General features: G+C 39.9%; 1 protein-coding gene across 1 annotated transcript in view; it reads left to right on the top strand.

Moving 5' to 3' along the window:
• The first annotated feature begins 259 nt into the window (after positions 1-259).
• The window catches only part of LOC124159632 (pneumococcal serine-rich repeat protein), a 30,219-nt gene continuing 8,812 nt past the window's right edge, over positions 260-21,666 (top strand). Inside the window, exons 1-9 of the mRNA XM_046535552.1 lie at positions 260-658; positions 2,583-2,933; positions 5,101-5,482; positions 7,017-7,720; positions 8,886-9,225; positions 16,152-16,285; positions 16,521-16,661; positions 17,165-17,241; positions 17,946-18,129. Coding sequence (XP_046391508.1) covers positions 260-658; positions 2,583-2,933; positions 5,101-5,482; positions 7,017-7,720; positions 8,886-9,225; positions 16,152-16,285; positions 16,521-16,661; positions 17,165-17,241; positions 17,946-18,129 — 2,712 coding nt within the window. The remainder of the gene's footprint in view (positions 659-2,582; positions 2,934-5,100; positions 5,483-7,016; positions 7,721-8,885; positions 9,226-16,151; positions 16,286-16,520; positions 16,662-17,164; positions 17,242-17,945; positions 18,130-21,666) is intronic.

The raw sequence follows: 21,666 nt of genomic DNA, 5'->3' as shown, positions 1-21,666 counted from the left end.
AGTTGTTTTTGAGACCTAATTATTTTTCCTAACCTTCTTCAAAGTCAGCAAAAAATGCTTCGGCACTTTTACCCAAGGGCCTAAAAAATCGGTGCGCACTCAAAAGGTGAATTATAATCATTTAATAAATAGTAATTTTTTCCTTTTACACAAAGTAATATTTTTCAAGAGAAGAGCGATGTTGTATGGCACCATTGGAGATCTCTCTCGTTGATGTTTTGCGTTTTTTTGGTTGTAGGTCCCCGAGTGATGCCCCGCCATGTCCGATGACCACCACACCAACGAGGAGGCGAGGGTGGAGCGGCCCCCTGACGGTTTGCCGCACCACGAGGACGAGGAGGAGGAGGAGGGCATGTTCCTTGGTTCGGTGGACGGCGAGGAGGATGAGGTCGGGAGGAAGGGGGGCGGGGGAGGGGTGGGCGGCCTGGAGGAGGGGGGAGTGAAGGACGAGGAGGGGGGCGGGGGAGGGGGGACGCGCGAAGGCAGCGACAGCGGCGTGGAGGCGAACGAGCGGTGCACGGGAGGCGCCAACGACGGATACAACAGCGGTCTGGAGAGTTTGGCGAGCGACCACATCCCAGCGTCGTGCGAATCGTCGCTCATTAGCTACTCGGGACTAGACGGGTCCAATCAGGATGAGGAAGAGGACGACCTAGAGGTAAGCATCACCTGAGGATGGAAATGCTGAGAAAATTACGCAAAATTATAATAATTTTTACCTTCGTCTTTATTTGTTGACAAACTGTGGTGCTATGGTACCAAAAACGCGCCGGAACGCCGTTCCCTTGTTGGTTTTGACAAACGACATTATAGTCAAATTACACTTTTATCAATTTTGTTGCCTCAAAATTTCTAATATATACATTCGAAACCAAAACAAAACATTTTGTAGTAAAAAGTAAATAATAATTTGTAATAAAAACAGAGTAATATTTCAGCCCTAAAAAAAGTGAAGGGAAGTGCGTTCCGGCACTGCTAATTTTGCCATGACGTCATTGTTGACAAGGGATGGACATGCTCAAAAACGATGCAAAATAATAATATAACAATGATTACCTTTGTGTCTCGTTGTCGGTTTGGTCGGTGACCGAATTAAAATGTTGTAAATTTCGGGTAAGTATGGATTACGTCCCGATTATTTATTTACCATCTTCAGGGATATAAAAGTAAAAACAGAAGGCTAAATTCAATACTGCCTGGCGAAACGTGATGGAACTCTTTCATGATAGTGCGGAGAGGAAAGGATGAAAGGTTCCGCAATTATTTATTGATGCCATTTAAAAATTGCCAAAAAAAGGGATGGAAATCTCCTCTTCGAAATTTGTATCAATAAATAATTGTGGAACCTGCCATTGCCTTTCCTTTCTGTACCGAACGATAATAAAGTTGATAGTGTGAACATGACATAATTATTGTAAGGACGACGGAAAAATAAGTAAAAGCTGATGAACCAAAAACAAACCTCACAATTTTTAATAGCATATCATATTTAAAAGCAATTCAATTTATAAAAGAGGAGAAGTGATTGTTGCAGACCACTCCCGAGGGAAGCTAGGAAATTACTCGCACGATCGCAAGGAATATTCCAGTCCAGATATCAAAAATGGCCTTGCTGGGAAAGCTCTGTGGCAGTTTTGAATTTTTCCTTGCTTCATGTATCTCGAGGAGGTGAATCCAAATCTGAAGTTTGCTGGCAAAATTTCGCTACGAAAAACTGCCAGTATGAGGGGCCAGAACTTGTAGACTTCTTATCCCTCGATATTTGTAGACTTATCACGGTTTTTGTCTCACTTCTTTTACGGATTTAACCTACCTGAATACCTTATTGTTGCCAAACAGTCGAGAAGTCTTGCGATAATGTGGATTAGCTTGTTGAAACCTTAATTTCGAATGGATAACTACATATCTGCCTACATTTCTACTGTAGTGCACTTTTGTATTGATTAATTTTTACTTTTGCGATTAAATTTATCTAGAAACTTTTCGTTTTTTAAACCGCTAACCCTTCCACCCAACCTTTTACGTAAATAATTGTGTAAAATAATATTATAGAAAAACTTAATTCGCTTTCAAAGTTAGAATTTACTTATAATTTGATTGATGACATGTCATGCGACCGTGTGTATTTTAAATCATTTGTAAAATGTACAACATTTGAGTTTAGAGGATAGTTTCAATTGATTAAACTGTTGTATGCGTCATCAGTATTGTATTATCCAAATAACAGCTCAGTCCGAACTGTATGAACTGAAAGATTTCAAAAACGTTTTTTGATTTCCCATGTATTTTTCAATGAAGCGCAATTTTCGAGGCCCTCCTCGAGATGTTCCAGGTGGACAATCTCTTGACTCCTGTGGCGGAGTTTGATATTTCATTGCTTAGATCTCTGTGTTAGATAAGAGTCAACAATGTTTTTATACTAAAAAATTTATCTACGCTCATGAAAAGAATTTTTTACTGCCCAACCCCTTAGATAGGTGAAAAGTCGTACAAAACCTGTTCTAGTAACAGCTATCCTCAGCAGTATCACTTTGATTACTTTCACTTCCTTACATTACGCCACTAATTGTTTCTCATTGTAGGACGAAGCGGCTGCCGCTGGCCTCGCCCTAGACGTCACATTGACCGAGGGTTCGCCGCCAGGGTCGCGAGATGAGGGCAGCCACTCTCTCTGCTTGCCGCTGTCCGAGGGCTGCGCCCCCGTGCTCCCAGGTCTGGGTTCGGGGCCCGCCTCGCTGCCCCTCGGGGGGTCGACCGGCGGCCGGCAGCACAGGGGCGGCAGGGGCGTGAGGCTGGACCGGGGGCAGGCGGGCGAGAGGAAAAGGCGGCCCGAGAGTCCGGGGGCCGAAAAGGGACTGCCTCCTGGGGCCTCAAGATCAAGGCCCACGGCCCCACGACCGCCGAGAACTCCTGGTGGGGCCTCTCAACAGCAGGTAAGCTCATCTTGCGCATCATGCTACTATCCTCATTCAAATTAATTATTATGACGTTTTTATAAACTCGCTTTGAAGTTGATAATGGCTTCCGCGGAGTGGTGCAATAGACGAAGTTTAGCTTCCGGGTTGTCCTCTGCGTCGATTTATCTTCGTTATGACAGGTTCGCTGGCGTTGGAGCTGAGTGAAGACGCTTGCTGCAACACCGGAGAAACTGTCGTAACGAAGATGAATCGACGTGGAGGACCACCCGGAAGCCAAGCTGCGCCAACTCGCTTTCTTGTTTGTTATCTTGTCCGGAAACTTGCTACTCAATTTTGACCCACTCTCCGATTAGCAATAAAACTGAAATTTTCAGGATAACTCAGAACCAGACTACAATACAATATTCAAACTAGCGTATTACGATTTTAACTGTATTTCATTTTTCATTCAGACTATAAAATTAAATATAGAGATTAGTTCAAAAATAACATAGACTACAACGTTATTTGGATTCTTACTCTGCATCGCGATTTTAACTAACTAATTGGCTCACACTTTGCTCCGCGAACCTTGGTAAAATTTCCATTGGAATTTTGGAACTTGGATAACGTATTGGTCGACACTGAAACTCGGCAAACACCTGCCTGTGGTTCCAAACCAAAGCGCTTAATTTCACTTGTTAGGAAATTATGCATACAAGTTTTTATGATAAATTATCTTATTCCTATCCTAACTCTAGTTGCAAACGTATCGATGTCGACTCAGTCACTTAATGCAATAATAAGCCGCCATGTTAGTTTCGTAAATGGATCCCTCAGGTACCTCATTCCACTGCATCCAACCGGAATCTAATATTATCGCTTATTGGCTGGCTTTTTGACGGCCAAATTATCTAACCCCGCGGCGAGGAGGTTTTAATATCTTGAGGCGCTGTTTCCTAGTTTTTAGCATGGTCAGAGCTCCACCATCTTTGTTTGACAATTTTTGGACTGAGTGTCCGGCTGATACTTTGAGTTAACTAAGTTTTGTTCTGCAAATGCATTAAGTTAAAAGAGAACTGCTGCCATAATTACTTGTATCTAGCCGGTGAAAGTAATCTAAATTTTCTGATCATTCCTGCTAATACTATTAATGTGTTAACTCAATGTCTTAATAGCCACTTCATTGGGAGGTATATCTTCGTAAACCTAGTTTTGCACGGTAATTGTGACAGGTCCGTGAATGCTAGATTTCGATTGGCTATAATCAAATTAAATATTAATAGAAGTGCAGGGAAATGGCTAGTTTTTATCTTGTGAAATCTTTGTTAGCTTAGCTAGTTTTACAATAGTCATGACCATTAATAATAATTATTCCCTGGGAAAAGTCGTTTAACAGGGCATAACTTCGCAAAGCTTACCAAAAAGTAATAAAAATTTTTGCCGCGAGCGTTCGATTGTGTATTTTGATGTATCAACGAGTTATGATAAAAAATTTCACCAAAAAGTACGCATGGACATTTATGAGAGTGCCAATGTTTTGGTCAAAGTAGGCGTGGTTTATCCTACTCAAGCGTCCCCGTTTTTGCCACACTTCGCTCCTCGCTCGGAACCAGTGGTGCCCCCTCCAGTATATTCCAGCATCCTTGCACCGCTGTCTTACTGTATGGTATGGTATTTGGAGGAGGCGACCGACAGCTGAGATCATTTGCGCCATGAGGGAAGGGGTAGGTAAGGAAGGGTGGAGAGAAACCTGGCGTCGGAATTAGCCTGCTCTTAACGAAGGGCGCAAAGGGGACCACGACTTAACGTCCCATCCGACGGACGGAGTGTTGCGCTTGAAATGTACTCCACTCAACACTCAAGCAGGGATCGGGCAGTCTCTGAAAATTCTCTGCCGCTGCCGGGATTTGAACTTGGGCCAACCGGGTGGGAATCCAACACTTGCAGCCACACCAACCCGATCCCCTGTTTAACTGTTTTATGCAACCATGTTTTCTCTTTCATAATGCAACCAGGGTGGTTCCAACGGTGAGGGCGACTGCTCATCTTCGCGGACGAGCAGCTCCCAATTCATGCTCCCCTTGGGTTGGCTACCCCAAAATATGCCCCCCCCCCAATTCCGTGCTCCCGAATGGTTGACGAGGTGGGGCTCTGCTTTACTGTATATGCTACCATGTTTTCTCTTTCCTAATGCAACCAGGGTGGTTCCAACGGTGAGGGCGACCGCTCAACTTCGAGGACGAGCAGCAGCAGCAGCGGGTGCACGCGTTCAACATCCCGGCGCCAATACGCGGCCACCTCAGCGACCCCCGGCTCCAACAGCACGCCCACCTCGGCGTCTGCGGCGGCGAGAGCCGCGGCGGCTGCCCAGGCGGCGGCCAGGGGTTCGAGGGGGAGCTCGCGGGGGCCCGGAGGCCGTGGGTGCTCGGCCGAGAGGGGATCCACTCCCGGGCCCAAAGCCTCGGCGAGTGCCTCCGAGGGTCGGAGGGCGAGGGACGCGTCGCTGCCGGCGAGCCGCAAGGGGGCCGCGGGCCGACCGCCCTCCGCCTCGTCATCATCCGCAACCTCGTCCTCCACCAAGGGTGAGTAGATATGGAATACGGGAAAACTCGCTCATAACGATCACGCATGTAATGAAATCCCCCGTATAACGAGGTGAGTTCCCGGTCCCTTGGACTTTCCTACGATCGCCAATGTTAATTTCCTCGCAGGTTACCAGTTTGAATGATAAGACGTCCTCGCTCTTACAAAATATTCTTCGGTCTCTTGGGGAATTATTTATCGAAAAAAATATCTTTAAATCCCATTGTTGAAGACTTTACAGATCAGAAGTAAGTCAAATCTAATTTTATGTGAGAAAAATTTGTCAGATGCGATTCTATTGTGAATGTAATTGCTGCGAGATTAATAGCCCCAATTTCAACACACCTATCCTTCCACAGCATGTGCCCAAAATTCTATGGACGTACTTATTTATTAAATAATATGGGCTCTCAGATGCTGATATTTATAATGATGGTTATGGAAATCATGACACATTGATACATCAGCATTTTTAATTCCACACGTCATTGTTAACAGTTTTTATAATTAGTCATCGTAACATTGTAATGTCGGATATGGCTATAGCCCCCCCACTTTGGATATCCAATTTACACTAGATAAAATAGTCATTTTTTTCGGACTCCCACTTCTGCTGGGAGGTTACTCGTTACTTATACTGGATCCGCCGCTGAATGAAAGCATAGATCCTATTGACCAATTGAGGACATGTGTTTTACAGTGTCGGAGACCAGTGATTATTGTTCCGATCACCTGAATCTGCTTGAAAATTAATGACTTCAGCAGTTAAAAGGGATTTCAATTTAGTATCTTGTATAAATCTGCGTAAACATTCATAAATATCCAAGGTATAATGGAAAATCTAACGGCCAGCGGAATATGCCAGCATATTGGATGATTCAAGATGATGATTGGTAAGATGATTGATGTTGTTGGAATGGAAATAGAAAAGATTGCTTGAGCCAATCGAAATTGTCAGAAAAAATCTTTAAATGCTATTTTTGTTGACTTCACGGTCCAGAAGTAAATCAAATTGTATTTATTGCAGAAAAATAAGTAAAATGCAATGAATGAAATTTTAATGTAAATGGAACTTTTCCACGCCCATGCCAACTATAGAGGGATATTGAATCATTCTATTGGCTGGAAAATTCCACTGGCTGTTGGATTTTACGTAATCTCATCGATTTTCATACATTTTAACACATTTCCACAAATTGTGAATATAATATCTGCGAGGCCAATGAGTGCCAATTTCAGGGATGCCGACTCACAAAAAATATTGGGGGGGCCCAAACCGGGAATCTTGTCTCGGGGAATTTTATAAGTAGTGAGTTCTAAGTTAATTAAGCATTTTAGAAGAGTCATATGATCAACATTAGAACCCTGATAACTCGAATCTCGATATCTGGACACTCCGGGGAAAATCGACAGGTCTGACACATTTTTTCCTCACACCCATAACGAATTTTTGAGGGGGCTCGGGACCCCTCAGGCCCCATGGAGTCGGCGCCACTGGCCAATTTCCACATACTCAATTGTTCTTTCTTGCAGAGTTCCGCCGCGGGGCGCCTACCGAAGATGACGGTCGCTGGCCTTCCTCGTCGATCCGATCGCGGAGGGCCGAGGCGGCCGCCGCCGACCGTCTCTCCCGCAGGACACCGTCCGCCACGCGAGACACGCCACCGCCGCCCTCCCTCGAGAGCAAAGCGTCCGCGCTAGAGAAGTACGCCACGTTGCCCCGCCGACGGCAGCACGAGGCCAAGAGGGGAACCCTGGCGAGCGTATTAGCCGCCGCGGCCGCGAACACCAAGACGCCTCCGAGTGCATCCAGCACCGGACACCACCACCACGGCGCCTCCTCGTCCTCCTCCGGCCGTAGCGTGTCCGTCAGCCGCGAGCCGAGCCTGAACAGGGCGGCGAGCCTTCGGAGGCAGAGGGTCGCGGCCGCTACCTCTGCAATGACTTCGTCGATGACATCGGCGGGCTACAGGTCGGACGCGGACGATGGGGGCGGAGGGAAGGGGGGTCGCGGAGGGGGCAGGGGTGGCGTGGGGGGGACGGGTGGTAAGAGCCTTCCGGCGTACCCCAGGAGGCGGAGGCCGGTGACCATCTACCACGAGGCGTCGGTGCAGACGACGCTGACCAAGAGGGATGTGGAGAGGGCGCTGCAAGACAGCAAGGAGAGCCGCAAGGCGCGGAGGAAGACCACTGGGTCCATCAGCACCTCCAAGACCAGCTGCGACTGCGAAGTGCAGGTTCGTACTTCTACATCCACATAACACCCTGCAAGCCTCCTGAAAAGGTGTGTAGCAGGGGGTATTAAGCCATCTACATATAAAAGGCAAAAGCTCAAACAAAATTATGATGAGCATTTATTGAAGTCCTTTATGGGTTGGAGGAAAAACGAATTCCCATATCTATCCATTGGGGAAAATATCTCTTTTAATCTATCACTTCTGTTGGACCTGAATATGTAGTGTGGCTCTAATATGATGTTCTCCATATCAGTATTTAAGATATCTATTCTTTATTGCTCAAGCAATCTAAGCCTAGTGCAGCCTCCGAGTCTCTAGTGGCTCCCATTCTAATTCGATTAAAATTTGGGTTTTGCTGATTTTAATAAGTCCTTATTTAATTAATAATAAATGAACTCAGGGGGATCTTTTGGGGGATCTTTGTGTTCTTTCCTGTGCATAGTATCAGCAATTCATTCTCAATTACTTTTCATTAGCATCAATCGTTTGTTTTTTTAAATGGTAAATAAGCTTTCATCATCACCATATTTACACTTTTCCTTCAATCATCTATTAAGCTGTGGTGTGTATTATGTTTGTTATCGTCGAAGGCTTTTACTTTAAAATCTTATTGCAAAATGTCACATGTTGCCAAGCTTAGATTTTTTTACTAATGTCCATTCTAGTAATCGTACACCAAGTCTATGAAATGCAATTGCAATGTTATGTCTAAGTTTCAATTTTTTCATGTCCAGTGTTGCAGAAATTTGAAGGCATCACGGACCTTGGTCAAACTCAATTTTTAATTTTTTTATTATCTGTGAATTTTTAAGACCTAGCATCTAAATTCTGTGTGGAACTAGTTTGCTCACGATTTCCTGTAAGTTATTGCCTTTGCATTTTTATGTTTGCATTTAAGATTTCACTCATTCTGTAATGCAATCTGATGGTTGCTAAGGATTGGTGAGGGTAGAGCTCACACCAGACTAAGCAGCAAGTGTATAGTATCACACATTCAATGTACGGGGGACTAGATACTTTCAGCCGTGACTCCTTACACTTTGAGGAATTTTTGTGAGTCACCTGGGAATTGAACTTGGGATTATTTGATCAGTAGTTCAACTATCTACGCATCAGACCTTTACCGTGGCTAATTATTGTTTTTTTTTGCACTGCATCATTGCAGGCGAGTGGTCTGGATGCGTTGCGAGTGGACGCGTCCACTTGCACGGAGGAGACAATGAGCTCTTCTGTGAGCAAAGAGGACATGGAGGGGTTGGAGGCGGAGAGGCAAGTCCTCTCGGAGCAGCTGATGAAGCTGACTGAGGCCCACACTCGCCTCGAAGCCGAGTACATGCGACAGAGTCAGCGCCTCTCCGAGCTGGAGGGGGAGCAGGGCGTGTTGGCAGCGGAGAAGCTGGAGGCTGAGAGGAAGCTGAAGGAGTCAATGCGGCGTGTGGCGCAGCTCTTGCATGGATCAACGGCAGAGCCTGCACGAGGTAGCACCCCACCAGGACCACCAGAGGGTGAGTTGATGCTCATTGAGTACATACTTTGCAGTGAATGTGGGATCTAGACTCCTCAAGTCCATGGCCCGGAAGTATTTTTGGGAAATCTCATGGAGAGTCATTTGGAGAGTTTACTTTGAGGGAGGAATTTGTGCAGGACCATAGGCGGATCTGGGGGGGGATCCCAGACCGTTAAAAAATATACAAGATTTTTAATATGGTCCCATTATCATTGCGTTCATTTTGTATTGTATTACAAGGTATCCTTGTGCCCCCCCAGAACAAAATCCTGGGTGCGGCCTTACTTGTGTCCCCCCCCTCCCCAGTAAGAAATCCTGGATCCGCCCCTATGTAGGAATACTTTAAGGGACTTTAAAGAGGGATATTTAAATACCTAGGTGTGATGATTACTTGACCTTGCTTTTTAGATAGAAAAACTGAATATTTCAGAGACGAGACTGGTATATGTAGAAGGAAGATTGCAATTAGCCGATTGAACATGCTAGAGTCCATCTAAGCTATTCCAGAACAAGTTATTATCACATATTACAAGAAGATTATATAAAAGTATGAGGGGGGGGGGGCACGTGCCTCCCCCAGATGCTTAAAAAATAGATGGTTATCATTAGGTTGGTTTTTTTCTTTCTTACGGAGCCTCAATCAATTTCATATTAATAATTTTCATGTTAAAATATAGAGATTATTTCGTACATTAATTGTGAAAAAATGGGAAATACACATATGTTGCTTTCAATCTAAAATATAAGAAGACTGTTTGCATATCAGGCCTAGGCCCTCCAGAAAAAATCCTGGATCCGTCCTTGATTGTATGTTCAAAGATTCTTCTTTAAATATACAAGATTCTTCTTTAAACATACAATCAAGGGCCCATGCTTCAAATAAAAATTATGTAAAAACTATTTTACATAATTTGTATTTGAATCATGGGCCTCCACAAAAGATTTACTGAAAAGTTTAATAAAATTTTTAAAAAAGATTTAAGAAAACTGTTGGGCTCAGTGTAAAATCAGAGTAAAGGAAAGATAAGCTAAAACATTGTGCTAATGAGGGGAGTGTCACAAAACTGGGTCTCAGGTTTCAATCAAACTTTGTAGTGTTGTAGTCCATTGGGAGCTGTCCATGAATCACCTCCCGTAAATGGTTATATAACCAATAGTTTAAAAAAAATGCAGTTAAAATTTGCAGGTCTATTACATTCCCTAAGAAATGAGCTCCCATTAACTAGGAACCGTAGCCCGGTGAATACGGTATTTGACTCCTACCTGGATGTCCTAGGTGTCATATGTACCTTTCATTTTACAAATGTTTAAACTTATATTTGGTGGTGCCCAGACCATAACTAAACACATAGGTTCAAGACAATTGGGAATAGAACAAGTATGTGGCAATAACACGAACGATCTATGGAAACTTCTCAAACCGCCATCTTTATTCGGCGTACCACTTGTACCACCTTAACCAAATTACATATTCATACATAACCAATGACACACCTCCCTCCGAAATCTTTCACACCTTTAGATTTCTTTTTGAACAGTACAATATAATTACAGGATGAACAATTATAGATTAATTCTTTGCACTGGTTTAACCATTCTTCCACTCCTAGTAAGTACAACATTCTTATTAGTTGCTCCACTCTCATGAGCCATACAGTTAACATTTTCATGCATTTTTCCACTAACATTTGGTACATTGACATGTTCAGGAATTATAAAATTTTCCTTTACAGTATCACTCCCCATATGGTTTAAGTTAGAAACATCTTCATACAATGGAAATAGACATCTCTCATCACTTGAGGTTTTTGACTTTTTCAATTGATAACTATTACGTCTAACCACTGATCCAGTTCTATCTACCTTAATCCAATATGATTTTGGTTCATCTGCCTTTTTTGTGATAGTTGCTTTTTCCCAACAATTGTCTTTTGAACTTCTAACCACTACCTTCTCCCCCTTAAAAAATTCCTCCTCCTTCCTGTGAGCTTGCTTGTTATACCATCCTTCCATCTTACTTTGTCTTGCACACAGTTTTTCATACACATCCATTTGTATTTCGGGTTCTAACTGGCATAGAGATATTGGCAACCTAGACCTCATAATGCGACTATTTAGTACTTGAGATGGTGAGGCTCCTAAGCTAATGATTGGACTGTTATTATACTCCATTAGAGCTTCATGAAAATTAGAACCATCTTCAAAACACTTTTTTAACAACTTTTTGCCAACACTTACTCCTTGCTCAGCTCTACCATTACTTTGATGATAATGAGGGGTACTTGTTCTAAGAGTAATATCTCTTTCTTGGAAATAACTTTGACACAATTGTGACATGAAAGGTACATTGTCAGCTATAACAGTCTTTGGAAAACCTGTCCATTTGAATATTTGTTGCATAGCATTTATTACTGAATGTGCTGACTTATCTGGGATAATAGATACTTCTAACCATTGTGAAAAATAATCAACAATGACTAAAAAAGACTTGTTCCCAAATTGAAATAAATCTGCTCCTACCTTTTCAAATCTAAATTTAGGCACAGAGTGAGGGGTCAATTTCTCTTTGGTTTTAAATGGCCTAAACTTTTCACAGGGTCTGCATTTCTGAATATACTCAGCAATCTGACTTGACATGCCAGGCCACCAAAATAATTGGTTTGCTTTGGCAATACTTTTATTTACCCCTGAATGTCCCTTGTGTACAATATCCAATACATATTGCCTCATTGATTTAGGAACAATGATTTTATCACCAAGATAGAGCATTCCTGCTTCTACAAATATATCACATTGTTTGTTGTAATAAGGTTTACACTCATTACCAACCTTCTCATTTTTGGGACAACCCTCCCGGCAATATTTAGAGATCAACATTAACGTTGGATCTTTGGACGTAGCTAGTCGAAATGAACGTTGACGTTCATCTGACATTGGAAGGTGTTTGCTAATTGAATGAACCATTTCAAACATTTCAGGGTCAATTTCAGGTTTGTCATGAGTAGCTCGTGATAACATATCTGCAAAGTGCAAATATTTACCCGGAACATAGGTTAATTCAAGATCATATTTCAGTAACTTCAGCCTGAGTCTTTGTAACCTTACTGAACCGATCTTACAAATTGGTTTTTTCATCACAGATAACAAAGGTTTATGATCTGTTTGATCCGTAACATGTAGACCATAAATGAATTCATGGAATTTCTTTACTCCATAATAAATACTAAGTAATTCCTTTTCACATTGACTGTAATTCACTTCACAGTCACTCATTGTTCTTGAAACACATGCTACTAATTTATTCTCATTTCCACATTTAATAAAGAGACAACATCCTAGTCCATCCTTAGATGCATCACATTGCATAATTATTTGCTTACATGGATCAAAGGGAACTAAGGATGATGCTTGTGAAATTTTATCTTTAAGATTGTCAAGGACCTTATCATGATTAGGCAACCATTTAAATTCAACATTCTCCTTCAATAAATGAAATAATGGTTTCATGACCTCATTCATATCTGGTACATACCGCCTTACATAATTAAATGAGCCTAAAAGTCTTTGCAACTCTTTCTTATTTTTTGGACTCTTAAGTGACTTTAGGGCATCTACTCTTTGAGGATCAATTTGCATCCCTTGTTCAGAAATTATTTGTCCCATAAATTTGACCTTAGATTTCTTAAATTGCATTTTGTCTCCATTAAATTTGGCATTAACCATTTTGGCAGTATTGATCACATTTTGTAGGGCTTGATCATGTTCCTCATCAGACCTTCCCATGATAAGCAAATCATCTCTACACACAATGACATTAGGTATGCTACCAAAATATTTTAACACTTTCTCATCAAATAAATCACCTGAGTTACTTAACCCATAAGGTAACACTTTGTAACGATAAACACCAAACGGTGTAGCAAAACAACATAACCAAGATGATTCAACATCTAATAGTAATTGATGAAACCCTTCTGACAGATCAAGGGTTGTAAAAATTTTTTTCCCTCTACATTTCATGCAAATATCCTCCAATTTGTATGGAATCAAAGGTTTTCTAACAATAATTTTATTTATAGATCTGACGGATCCAAACATAGTCTCAACTTCTTGTTTGATTTCTCAATCAAGACAATTCTATTAACACATGCATTATCACTCATGTTCTCAACTTTGCATATAGCACCTCTTTTTTCCAATCGATCCAATTCACACTTAAACTGATCCATGAGGGCATGCGGGACTCTGGATGGAGTATACAATATTTCTCCTACCTTGTCTCTGATACTTAGTGAACACTTGTCCGGAAATTGCCCATGACCTTGGAATACTTCTTTGTTCTCTGAAATAAATTTACTTTCAGCACTAAAATTTAACATATCTGGCACTTTTGCTTTCTGAGCTTTGATTTGGTGCACTTTTTCATTAGTTTGAGTAACCCTTTGAACAAGATTTAACGCACAACACCCTGGTAAACCCAATAAAACTTTACATTTCCACTCAACAATCATAAAATCAAGACATGACTGATTGTTAGTTGATTTGCAACATAAATTTACAACACCCAAAGGTTTCTTCTTACTACCATCAAAACCTTCTAACTGGACATTTGTTTTACGTAAGCTTACTGGTTTATCAAGTTTCTCCAAAATACACAAAGGCATTACATTTACTTCCGATCCTGGGTCTAGCTTCATCTTCACTTTCTTACCTTCCACATTTAGTATAGCAAACCACTCGGTAACATTTTGAGTAATACTTTCAACACTTTTCACACTTTGATCACCCTTCGTCACATTATAAACAACATTCACATTTTCACAAAATAATAGAGACGAATCAGATTCATTCTCATCGTCTTTTTCTACACTTTTCACAGCTTTTACCTTACACGAGACGGCAAAGTGATTTTTCAACCCACACTTTCGACATGTCTTCCCGTAAGCTGGACATTGACGAATACCATGTTCTGTTTGACATCGTGTACATTTAAATAGTTTCTTCTGAAACACTTTACCTTGGGGTTTTGAATTGCTTTGCCTGTGTCTGGTTTTTACAGCATCCACTACTGTACCTGCTGTGTCGCCTATTTCTTCCATCTTGTTTGCCTGTTGTCTGCTCTGTTCCGTCGCTCGACAATAAGTTTCTGCCTTCCTCAATGTTAAGTTATCAACTCTTAACAGACCTTCACGGATAACTTTATCCCTAATACCATGCACTATTTTATCCCTCAAAATTTTCTCCTCAACGGTTTTTTCATCCGTTGTATCGTTATAATTGCAAGATTTAATTAACTTCCTGCATGCTGTCATAAACTGGCCAAAAGTCTCACCTTCATTTTGCTTCCGATCCATAAACAAGTATCGTTCGTAACACTCATTCGTCCGTGGCTTCACATATTCACCAAGTCTTTTGGTCACATTTTCATAAGATTTGCGTTCCTCGCCAGTCATTGGGATCGTTGACAGAACACTGCGGGCTTCCTCCCCCATAATATTTCGCAACAGTGATAGTTTGACTTTATCATGCAATTCATCATGTCCGATGGCAATCAAGTAATCTTCAAATGCATCCAACCACGCAGGAAATTTAGTAGCAGCATTGGCACCCTGGAGGTCGAGATCTGGTGGAAGTTTCACCGACGATGCCAACAACGCGTCCATGATGATATATTTGACTATTACACCAGTTACTAATACTTATTTATTCCTCCCAACTTGTCTAACGACTGCGCCATGTTTAAACTTATATTTGGTGGTGCCCAGACCATAACTAAACACATAGGTTCAAGACAATTGGGAATAGAACAAGTATGTGGCAATAACACGAACGATCTATGGAAACTTCTCAAACCGCCATCTTTATTCGGCGTACCACTTGTACCACCTTAACCAAATTACATATTCATACATAACCAATGACACAACAAAAGCCTGTTGTTCATCATAATTTCCATGATTTTCGATGAAAATTTTCTTTTTCTGCATGGAAATCTCTTTCTTCAATGCAGAAGCATCAGATGTTTTCCATTTTTTCACATGGAAGCACTCCCTCGTGAGAGAATTTTGCATGGAAAAAGGCATTTTAGGAATTGTGAGAAGCAAAAGGTTGAGAAATTTGAGAGGCATGGAGGGAGTAAAAAAACATGATGATTAGGAAAGTTTTGAAGGTAAAGCCAAAGGAACAAGACCTCTAGGCAGACAAAGAAAGGGCTGGAGAGATAAGGTGAAGGAAGGCATGAGGAAACTTGATATGGTTTATTAATGGCAGAAGAAAGAGGGTAGAGGTTGCATGTTGGTGAGGCCATTTTAGGTGGCTTATTTGGGAATTTGTATAATTTTCCATGCGTTGTAGATATAAAACTGAAGGAAATGTATTTGACGTGTGAGAGTATTGCTAATGATTTTGATGACACGATCAAAACTGAATGCTAAATTCACCTGCAACTCTATTTCTGTGTCAATAGTCGTTGTACCTACAAAAAAGTTTAGGAATAAGTATTGCTTGAAGGATTTATGTTTATTTTATGGATTTCTTATGATTTTAGAAATTTAAACTCTGAAGTTAGCATATCACATAATACGAGAAGATTATGTAAACTATCAATCCAAACAGCGTGTATTAAATATGTATTCGAAGTACGGACCTTCCCAAAAAATTTACTAAATAGACTGATAACATTTGAAAAGAATTTTTAAGAAAACTGTTGGTTTCATTGCAAAATCAGAATTTGTAACCATTAAACCATGGATCTTCTCATGTGCACATTTTTCAATGTTTTGGGAATGTTTTGTGTCAAAGTTTTGCATGGTCTAAAACTGCGATGAGGTAGCGTGATTAGGTAATTTATTCGTATAGTTAGCTCAGTAAGTATTTTTTTATCTGAAGAACTATTTCACATGAGCTATTTTATAATTTTTTCAGTTACAATCACTCCTGGAGATGGTGATAGCAGCCTTGATGAACTTGAAAGGCATTTACTGGCCTCTGGCCAAGTATTGTCTAATCAGCAACATGAAATTGGTGGCCTTCAAAAGATATGCCGTAACCTCCAAAAGGTAAAACCATTTTGTGTTGCTTATTGAATGGTCTTTTTGTATCTTTTAGTTATAATTCTGATAATAATATTGTGATTAATATATGTCATAAATGTCGACTTTCAAGTCATGGCTTAGTTTCATTGGTTTCAATGTTGAATATTTTGTCTATTTCTATTTCTTTTGGAATCAAGTCATAAAATGCCATACATTCAAGTGAAAATTTCATTTCATGTCTTCTTTTCATATATTCAAGGATTTGGATAAGAGCTTTAGTATACAGAAAGTCTTAAAAAGGCAGCTGCACGAAATGGAAGCGGAATCAGCTGAAATGCAAGAATTTCTTCTGGCTGAGAAATCGACTCTTGCAGATTCACTTCGTGATTCTGAGACAGAGGTGAGGGGAATGAACTCTGTGATCTATGCACGAAAAAATATTTATCAGAATGTCAAAGTTTTTCCACCCTGGCCGAATGATTTTCGTTGGGTAACCAAACATATGCATACCCAGGGTGAAATTTGCAGTAAAAATCATTTGGATTCCAACATCTGTCCTGCTGATTGCTGATCAGTTATGCATGGTATTTTTTCATGAAAAATTTCTCCCTTAGTGTACTAACAACTTTGCACCCTTGTGAATTACAGTGTATGAAGTCACTTTTTATATGCAGTGTTTTCGTAAAAAATGCACTGGGTGTAAGAATGGCATTTTTTTGCATGTCCATTCAATTTGCTTAGTCAGTGACTCTCAGTCATTCAAAATCACAAATCCTTCCCTCCCCATCGTCCTTCCCTATCCCTAATTCTGTCTGCTTTGACCTTTTATTTGCCTCAGATTTTGTTTGCTGCTGTGTTCATTACAACTTTGGTTCTCTTTTATCCCTCTCCACCTCGGGAAAGATGGCAAACCTCCAAGAAAGACTGTCCCGGCAAGAAGAGGAGTGCAAGCATCTTGTACGCATCAGTGAACAAAGAAGGTAGGTTTTCTTCTCTTATAATTTTCTATTATTTCTCTTATTATTATTATTATTTCTGTTATAATCTTTCTTCTCTTCTCTTTAATTATATCAAAAAATTCGTTGCAATAATATGCATATCCAATGGTTTAAGTAGTTGTTAGTTTAAATTGTAAAGGTATTTAAAAACTTTGCGATGAATATCACGAACCTATTACCATGTAAAGTACAGTAACTCAAGATGTCGCGTGGCATCTACCAGACTCCAAATACAACAAAATATCAAAATTTACCCCATAAATGTGACAAAACATATAATCATATTGGTGACTATTTCAGAATCATGAAATAATAAGGTGCAAGGAATATGAGTTTCTTAAACATTAAACTGCATATATACATGCATACTTATACAATGTGAGCAAAAAAAAAATGGCCTGGCGTCTAGTAGACGCCACGCGACCAATGAAATGAAAAAATTTCCACCACTTTATTTATAGGTATGACTAGTTTTGATGCAGAGGCGTCACCTCGGGTACCTATAAATAAAATGGTGGAATAAACAAAGTATAACATTTCATTATTGATTGGGGATACATTTTTTGGGGTTGATAACCATCAGACTCCTCTCCAATTCACATTGTTTAACCAAATTATATCAAGTTGTTGTCAACAAGGCATTATTATTTATCTGACTTGCCTCTTCAAAACTACTACATTTGCAGGCAAGAGAACCTGGCTCTGCAGGCACGACTGACGGGAGTGGAGAGGCGAGGGCGGGAGCTGCTCTTGCAGCAAGGTGCAGCCGTGTCCGGGGCTTCTGTGGCCCTCTCTGGACTGAGTTCTCGTTTGGATGGGCTGGTTGAGCAATTAGTCGCTGGCTATGGTATCTCGGAGCAGGAACTTGAGGTATTTCTCACAAGCAATGTACAGTTTTTTGGTCACGGGAATTGGACTGTGACAATATTCTTTTTTCAAAATTGGATTTTCTTTCAGACTGAAAGTACTAATTTTGTCTTAGGAGTTATTTGTGAGTTACATGCATACTTATACAATATCGTTTGACTGTAAAGTCCATCCAATACCATTTTCTTCTTTTAGTCTTGCCTAGTCTATGCGAAAATATTTTCCCATGCAGGTATGATATGTGGTTCATCCAGATATACTAGTTGCTCGACCTTCACATGTATGTTGAAGCTCTCTCTATTATTTCAGAATTACAACTATTTGGTTGATTCTTGGCTGTGGTATATCCAGGAATTTCATTCCAAAATCAAGGGGAAAATTTTAGAAAAACAGGGTCATAAGTAGAGGGTTTTAAACTAATTTTAACACTTTTCATAATCGAAAACACTTCATTTGTCAAAGAAATATGTTATAAATTCATGATTTTTCAATATTTTGTTTTCTTTTATGAAGGGAAATTATTGTGTTTTTACACTTCAGGGGGGAGGGGGGGGGGGGGGGGGGGGGGGGGGGGAAGGACAGAATCCCCTAGCTATGCCACTGATTTTTAGGGTACAAGACTGCCTGGGCTTCACTGAGCATCTTCTACATATTGGAAGTGGCATTCCACCCTGATGATCTTTGGTGGAACTCTGGCAAAAGTTTTGCAACTGAAACTATTGTTTATCACTCCCAAAAGTCTCCTATTTATAAATCAAAATTAAAATTTCTGTCAGGAGGCTTAAAACGAAATTCTGATTTGCACTGCATGAATTCTAGAAGTTCTTCGAGAAACTCATGAAATGTGTGTGCCTTTTGGGTCTCAATAATTATTTTCCAAAATGTTTCCCACTCATTCATGTCACATCATTCATACTTTATCCATTTTTATTATTTATGCTTAGCTATTTACATATTGCTGTACCTACACTATGATAGATAATCATATCATTAATAGGCTTGTTTCAGCATATGCAAAGGCTAATGAACCTTTCTGTGGCAATGATCAAGTTTTCCTCTGTGACTATGTAGGTTTTGCTATCATATATATTCTTTTTTTCATGAAGTTTTGATCATTTGCAACCACACGTCTGAGTTGCCATGCCTGGTTTTACCTATGTACGCTATTGTTAATTTTTTTTGTGTGAGCACATAAAGACTTTAGTCCCTATCTAATCTTTAATAGTTTTTATGCCTTTCTACATGATGGTCTCTCATGGCATGGGGTATAATTGAAAATTTAGCCATGTAAATTGACCTATTTCAGGTCATTCTTACTAATATATTAGGTAAAGAATAATTATTCTTTACCTATAAATATTTTTCATTAACCGGGAGGTTTCCTAATATAGAGCTTTCAGACTAGATATGAACCTACATCTTGCAATTAGAGTAATTTATCCATTCAGTTGTTTAGTATCCTCCCATTTTACGTATCTAGTACATTATCATTTTTACCCATTTAGTTCTTTCCTCCTACTTACATTTGTAATAATAATCTAAATCATCATCCCCCAATGCCTCTGTATTTGCCCTTTCTTTATTGCTAATTTCAAATATACCTGTATCTTTGGACCTTTGAATTTCCACTGTAAATTTCCCCCTGCAAGAACCAGAAAAGATTTTCTTTGCCATTAACTTAGTATGACCTCATTAGCTCAGGGGCGGATACAGAAAACACTCAAGGGGGGGGCGCAAAAGATATATTGAGTTGCCTTTACTTTTTATCGCGATATCGCAATAAAAAATAATCAAGTCACAGGCAGAGTAAAATAAAATTTTAATTAATGTAATTATACACATATATAAGACAATGCCATCTTATGATATAAAAAAGTCACAATCGTGGTTCTGCCATGTTTGCCAATACGGCCGGACCCGCAAGGGAGGGGCGCGCGCCCCCCGCGCCCCCCATCTGTATCCGCCACTGCATTAGCTGCTTGACTGCCATGTAGAATGAAAGTGTTATAATTATAGCTTTTTCTTTTATTTTGCTTCAGCCTGTGGCTTGTTCCTTAGGTAAGTTTTATCACTCAAGTCATCATATGACATTCCATCCACACTCATTTTCTTTCCAGAGGTGTTGAAGTTTATTAATTTTGAAATTCCTGGTTTTTCAGGTCATTTCATTTCAACTTTGATTCCTGAACACTCAAATGATTCAATAAAGATTTAATTTTTAAACATCAAACTCAAATCCAAGTGGAGTTGAGTCTGCTATCAGTGTTTTTTTTTATGGAAAAGTGTTACCAGTTGAGTTTGAAAATGGATTGTATGTAAATGTAAGCCTACCCCTGGTATGGTGTAGGTTGCATCTGAATTCCATTTTCCCTTTTAAATCCTCATTGACTTTTGAAAGTCTTCAGTATAGAATCATTTACGTGGTTTCTTAACCTGAAAGCTAGGGTTTAGTCTGATTCCTTGCCCGAGAAAATTATTTTTACTGAGGATAATTCTTTGACAATTCTATGGTCTATGGCAGATGCCTTTGTGTGTATTCTTCATTCTATTCATTCTCAATGCTCAGTAAGACACTGTGTGAGGATCATATAATCATGACAAAATTGCTAAAAGTCAAGCTATTCCCATCACTTCTCTCAGCTTCTTTGTTGTGATGCATTGGGTCTTCAGGTTCTCTTTTAGTAATGAGAGAAAGAAAAATTGAAAATTGGAATTCTTTGCATGAGAGGTATGAATGGTATATTTTACGCATGCTAATTTTAATTTTTATATGCATTATAGTGGTAAGTATTAGCCTTCTTTTCCAAATTGAAACCTTAGTCTTTAGAGACGTACAGAAATTTTATCAAAAGTTCCATAGTTTTCTATTTAATTTGCACAAGGTGACATTTCAGCTGCTTCCCTGACTACCATCTTTTCCACAAAAACCGTAAACGCATATTTCAGAAACAATGGACATTGATGCCCAAGTGGTTATGTTATTTTGATAAAGTTCTACATGTGTTAGTCCACTTATGTCCACTATGTGATCTTTCTTTTGTCACTTCTTGTTCACCTGCTACTGACTTTAGTTTTGCATTCTGATGTGCTAAGCTTGCCAATCAAAATCAGCTAACTCACTTCATTCTTCATGATTTCATTTCCATCAGTTATTTATGGCCACCATTTCATCTGCCTACATTTCATCACTTATTTATCTCTCACTATTTTTCCTTTTGTATAAATGTATATGTATGTATCAATAAATTTATGGATTGTCATGGGAATAGGTACCAAAAGGGAAATGAGGAGGCACAGTCTTTTTCAAATCATTTCAATCTTGTAAACATCATATCATTTGTTCTGTTCACCTATACCTTGAGACTGCAGTCATAATTGTTATTATCTTTAGCATTACATTAGGAAATCTTTCTTCACTTTGCAGAGGATATCTGTTAATTGCAGGGGACATTTTTCTCAGAATTGATGCAACCATCTTTAGTGCAGGGAATTTTGATTTAATTTGATAGCAATGAATGTTATGCGTTCAAAATTGAAATG

This window comes from Ischnura elegans, chromosome 5 (genome assembly GCF_921293095.1).
Source record: "Ischnura elegans chromosome 5, ioIscEleg1.1, whole genome shotgun sequence".
Lineage (NCBI taxonomy): Eukaryota > Metazoa > Arthropoda > Insecta > Odonata > Coenagrionidae > Ischnura > Ischnura elegans.
The sequence above is the reverse complement of the archived record's forward strand: the minus strand, read 5'-3'. Positions and strand labels throughout refer to the sequence as shown.